At 33.4% G+C, this 6000-nt stretch overlaps 1 protein-coding gene across 4 annotated transcripts in view; it reads left to right on the plus strand.

The window, feature by feature from the left end:
- Nucleotides 1–4191, plus strand: part of LOC116352383 (potassium voltage-gated channel subfamily H member 8) — a 76856-nt gene extending 72665 nt beyond the window's left edge. For all 4 annotated transcript variants that reach the window (XM_031784927.1, XM_031784931.1, XM_031784930.1 and 1 more), the window contains 2 exons: nucleotides 331–532; nucleotides 799–4191. In XM_031784927.1, the coding sequence (XP_031640787.1) occupies nucleotides 331–532; nucleotides 799–2109 (1513 nt within the window). In that variant the 3' untranslated portion in view covers nucleotides 2110–4191. The remainder of the gene's footprint in view (nucleotides 1–330; nucleotides 533–798) is intronic.
- Nucleotides 4192–6000: the final 1809 nt, after the last annotated feature.

The following is a 6000-nucleotide window of genomic DNA, read 5'->3' on the forward strand; positions in this document are numbered from 1 at the left end:
ATAGAATGGCGTTCATAAATAAAATGCCATGTCTAGAGAAAATACATGCAAAGATAAGCAAAGTTAATCGACACAAGCTAGTAAATACAAAAGTAGTTTCTTTTCTTCAAATTTGATAATGCGCTTGCTCTCTTTTCATTGCAACGTAATACAAATGAGCACAGTTTGAAAAATTACTAATTCGCTTCCAAAAATCAAATGTGAATTTCAATGCGAATTAAAAAAACTTTACAAGGAAAAAAAAGAGAAAAAAATGTTCAGTTTATGAAAGAAATCTAATTTTATTCTGTGCTTTTTTTGTTCCAACACATTCACTGCTGCTGGGAAAAGGGGTAAATCATTGGCAACACTTCGTGAACGTGTCGAACGACAACGTTCTGTAACATCGTCAGCCAATCATGGCACCGAGTCCAATTCATTGGAAGGTTTAAACTTGGAACGTGGCGACACAAACTATAAAGCTCGTTGCGTTGAACAACTTGATAATCAAGTTAGTACATTGCATCAAGACGTGGCCGCACTCAGTGTAGAGGTAAGAGGTAGTTTTACTTCTCAATTTTTTTTTTTAACTCTTTTCTCATTTAGAGACAAGAATAATTGAAAAAAAAAAATAAAATGATAGAGTGTACATGTATTCATTAGTCCCAGTTGAATTGTGTTTACAGTTCTATAAAGATAAAATTCTATTACAAGTAACGACGTTGCTGCAAAAAAAAATGCTTAAGAAATTCCAATAAAAGGTTGTAATTCATGGAAAACAACTTATTTCTTTTACTTTCTTTTGTTCTGCGAAACAAGGTACGTAATGCTATTCAAGCTCTACAAGAGATGACCTATTCAACGCTTGCATCCCAAGTTGATTTGGGTGGTGGTGGCCGTTTTCCACCGGCCCGTTCAATTCCAAATCTACCGAATGAATCACGTTCGATGACAGCCCAAAATACCGATTCATATGCATTGGCACGCAGTACATCACAACCGGCTGAAACATGGAGTCGTGATTTAATCGTTGATTCATCATTGGCCGAAAGTCATTGCAATGATAATTCCGATACCGTAAAATCGGTAAAAGTTGGCATTTCAATAGCCACACAAACCGATACAAAAACCGATTTACCAGCCATTGAAAAGTTTATTGTACAAAATCCACGTCTGGTGTTAAATATTTTGGGCATCATTGAGCCAACATATCATATTGAATGTGAACTACAACCGCAAACATTGATAGCGATTCCAGAGGCCGATGCCAGTTCACCGGAGGCAACCAGTCCACCGGATAATCAAAAACGTTTTGCACTTGGTATGGCATCGAGTAAACCACAATCACAATCGTCAACCGTTTGGAGTTCACCGCATAATAGTAATAATAAAAATGTCACTCATTGCCGTTCAACCGATGCACTTTTATTAACTTCTTCAGACGATTGTCTATTACAATCAAATGAAAATCTAAGCGGTGTTCAGGCAACAATGATGAGAACAACGGCGACGCCAGCAATTGCGCCACCGACAACGACAATTTGTGGAAATACAAATGAAAATGTTGGTTTTAATATTGTTAAAGAAGGTTGCATAAAATCAATGCGAAATATTACACCGGCCGATTGTTCACGTTCGAATAGTGCAACAAGTTTGTCGTCAAACAGCAGTTTAACCACGCCACCAAAGTGTAGTGCCAGTGAACGAATCCAACCAATGCCATCCATTAGCGGTCACAAACCGCGTAAAAGTTCACGCAAAGAAAAGCACAGCAGCAGTAGCAGTCACAGTAGTAGTAGCAATTGCGGCACCACCACGAATACCAGCATCAGTCGGAAGTCATTAGATTTAACTGCATATAGTGACAAAATTATGCTACCGACTATGGTAGATTATGTGAAAGACGATGATGACACAGCCAATTATGATGAGCTCAATGAGAAATGTGCATTACTTTACAATGATGTGCATAAAAATAGTATAAATCGGGCATCAATCACCGATTTACAGAAGCGGAACCATTTGATGCCACGGCCACCATTTAATCATCGATTTTCAGCCGGCGATGCCGATAAAATTGAGCGAGGCATTAGAACCATACCATCAACACGATCATTAAAAGATAGCTGAATTATGGATTAAATAATATTTTCCTTCTGTTTCCCGTAATATCCAATGTTAAATAAGCATTCTGTCACACAAACAAATACAGAGAATCCAGAATTTAGTCGTAAGTAAAAATATATCGATAATTTCATAACTTCTCAATAAAACGAGAAATGAAAATAGACAGTAAATTTGTACAGCATTAATGGGACAGAGTCCAAACAAAATGAGAAAATAAATAACAATGATTATGTGATGACAAACAACTGACTATTAACACAGAATAAAATTTATTGGTAGAAAATTATTTATATATATAAATATTTATAAATATTTTTTTGGTTTGTTTGTTTTTCAAATTATAAATGGGTAGAATTCATGTTAAATCAACAACCACAATGAAAACAAAAACAACCACTTTATTGACAATGGACAAAGCTGTACAAAGACAATGTATAAAAAAAATCGCATTTCATTGAATGTTGAGCTATCGTACCATTGGAGCTTTAAGACTTAACAAGAAAAAAAAACAAAAGACATCGTTGGCATGTTTTTACAGGTTATATATAGATTTTTGTTCGCAATGAAGGTGCTAAATGAGTTTTAAATAAATATGAAAACAAAATATATATGATAAATTATGTTCAAGAGATAGAATGTGTTATTGATAATGTTTTAAAAATGCAGTGTTATAATATAGGGGTTGAAAGCATTCTAATATTTCATGGTTCATGGACAATCCAATTATTGAACGGATTCATATAATTTATGTTTTTTGCATTTCGAAATTGGTTAGTGTGGTGCGAAAATGTGGTTCTAATATGCTATGCGAGTACTTAACCCTCTAGTGCTAGGCCTGCCTTTAGGCGGGGTCTACATATTTTTGTCTAAAATATACACACAAAAAACACCTAACCTCAATATGAATTTATTTGACATAAAAATCAGTTTATACCAAGTCTCATCTGTTTTTTTTATAAATCCCTCCGAAATTCTATATGTTAAGCACTTTGATATTTGAGCGGAAAAATTGATATTTAGGTTAGGTTTTTTTTGTGTGTATATTTAAGCAGGATTCCGTCTTTCATTTGACGGTCATTTGATAAGTGTATGTTAAGCGGTTGTTTAATTATAAACATAGATGTACGCAAAACCAGTGATGAGCACATTAGCTGGATAATTTGCCATCACTGTGTACACCGGCTAACGAATGCGTAAGCCAGCACTAACATACGTCAGGAGAATTGGACGTTTTCACACGCATACTATCATACACAGTCACACAGGCAGTGCAGACAGTTAGCTGGCTAACGATTGGTGTACAACAAATTTTGGTATACACCGAGGCTAAGACAACGCTGGCTAACGCAAAACCATCACTGCGCAAAACAGAAATATGAAAAAATATTACCAGTCTCTTTGTTTATAACACTTTAAACAATGGTTTAAATTGTTCTCCAATTTTGTCAATAGCATTTTTTGTGTAAACTATGGGATTTTTTGCATTTCGATTATTTTTTAAAAAAGAATTATAAACCAAAATAATCATAGAATAATAGGTCTCATGTCGAATATGGAAAATAGTGCATTAGAGGGTTAAGTCAGTATAGTGACTTGGAGTTTTACTTCCATCTTGTATCCAACATTTTCAATTTTACACTGGTTAGAAATGAAAAGTTTACTGAATAAATGAATTTATTTTGTATTCCATTTTTGAAATCACCCCCACTGAGTCCAAATTGAGATTTTGTGTACACGAAAAATGTTTAATGCTGAAAAAGATTACAAATATAGTATCCACCTATTATTTCGGACGAAACATTTCGCTCATACATTTATTTTCGTTCGGAAAAATCCTAGGAAACATCTACACAACCACCATGAGTCCCTGTATATTAATATAGGCGAGAAAAAAGTCGCACAATAATGCGTCATCTGTTGACGTGGTTATCAATGTATGTAATTACAAAGGCAGAATTGTTGGATGGTGTCTTGACTAAATTTTGATATCGGTTGTTTTCAACCACAATTCGCACACGTCACCAGATGACGTTTTTACAATATGACATCTCTCAGTCATGATGGTTCTATTGCTTTTTTTTTTTTTTTAAAGGAGCAAAAACATTTCAGATCAGTTCTGTCTTATTAATTTTCATCCAAAAGCCACAAAATAATTGTACGTCACAGAATGGTGTTTTTATGCGAAGTTACAGTTTTTTATTTGAAGTTACCCGGCACAAAATCGATAAACATTTTAAAAGCATTCTATAAAGGACACAAAGACCCGTTCGAACAATCGGCGCCTTTTGAAAGGCGCACGCACCATTTCTGCGCCTTTTAATGAAATGACGAGAAAAAGGATAAACGAGCACATCGTATGATTCGTATATAAACAGCGTGTACGAAAAACAGCATAGTAGGCGCAGATTCGTTACATTTTTGGTATTTTTTGTTCCTCTTTGTGCGGATCTTCGCAGCACAATGGAGATTCAAACGAAGAAGAAGTATGGTCTTAGCATTTTAGCATAAGAAAAATCGAATGAAATACGAGTCATACGATGTGTTGCTTATTCTTTTTCTCGTCATTTCATTAAAAGGCGCAGAAATGGTGCGTGCGCCTTTCAAAAGGCGCCAATTGTTCGAACGGGGACCATCATATAACAATATAATAAATTCATGTCGCATAATAAATACGGAAAGACTGTCATATACTTTTTGTGTATGGTCACAACAATTAAAACACTCTAACGACCGAGATGAATTTAATTTAATTATACCGTTTGTGAATTTAAAATTTTTCCGCAATTCTTTTGTTTGAACAAAAAAAAACTAATAAATTTTGACATCATATCGATTTTGTATGTGTTTGTTTTCGTCCAGACTCAAACATATCAATTTTACCCACCGATGTGGGAACGACAAACGCATTCAAAGATCAAATTCTAAATAAACAAATTTACTTTGTTTTAACAAAGATTTATACATAGTTTTAATTGTTTGTTTTTTCTTTTTTTTATTAATGAAAAATGGTGTATTTTATTGTTCCAGTGCGTATTATTTGCAAATACTTGAGTCCAAATGTGGCATTCATAGTGTAACATTTAAGGAATCAATGAATCTTGTTTTTCATAAGAGAAAGAAAAATCATCTCAAATCCCAAAGAAAATTGTGCATGGGCGGGGCACATGGAGACTGTATAATGATATCAGCATTTTGTTTTCACTATTTAAAATGAAAATAAACGCAGAGGATGAAGTGATTAGGTTGGTTTTGTTTAAGACAAACTAAGCGGAACAACACATTTTCACGGACACCTTATGCAGTGATTGTTGATTGAAAGACGTCTTTGTTAAAACTAAGATCAATGGCAAATATGTATTTAAGCAGGAATCGAAGAGTTAAATATATATTATTATAACTATCTATTTGCAAAATGATTGGAAATTTATAAATCTGAGAGAGTTCATAAACAACAACCATATTTTACAAATAAAAACCACATGTTTTTCCGTCTACTCAACCAAGTAAATTGATGAATTAAATGCTGATTGGCATCAAAAACAATTTTTCCCGATTTGAATGATAACACTATATCGACATTCCACTTTGCTGTAATAAATGAAATGTGAACCAAAACAAAAATTATTTTTGATAAAAAGTTAATTCAACTATTAAAGTAAAATGAACAATACTTTAAGATTTCGTGTAAATAAGATCAGTGATGCTATGAAGATTAGCATTTAAAATAAAAATATATTTTAACAGTCTAATTAAAATTAAAATAAGTAATTAATTTAGTCAAAAAAAGAAGATGCAGATAATTTTTAATTGTAGTTTTTAATAATAAAAATGTTCATGTTTGAAACTCCACACATTTCCACATGGTTCAAAAATTCTTCAGTGGTCCCTGAGTAA

The sequence above is a fragment of the Contarinia nasturtii genome, unplaced genomic scaffold (genome assembly GCF_009176525.2).
Source record: "Contarinia nasturtii isolate CC-2019 unplaced genomic scaffold, AAFC_CNas_1.1 Cnas_scaffold_187, whole genome shotgun sequence".
In the NCBI taxonomy this organism is placed as follows: Eukaryota; Metazoa; Arthropoda; class Insecta; order Diptera; family Cecidomyiidae; genus Contarinia; species Contarinia nasturtii.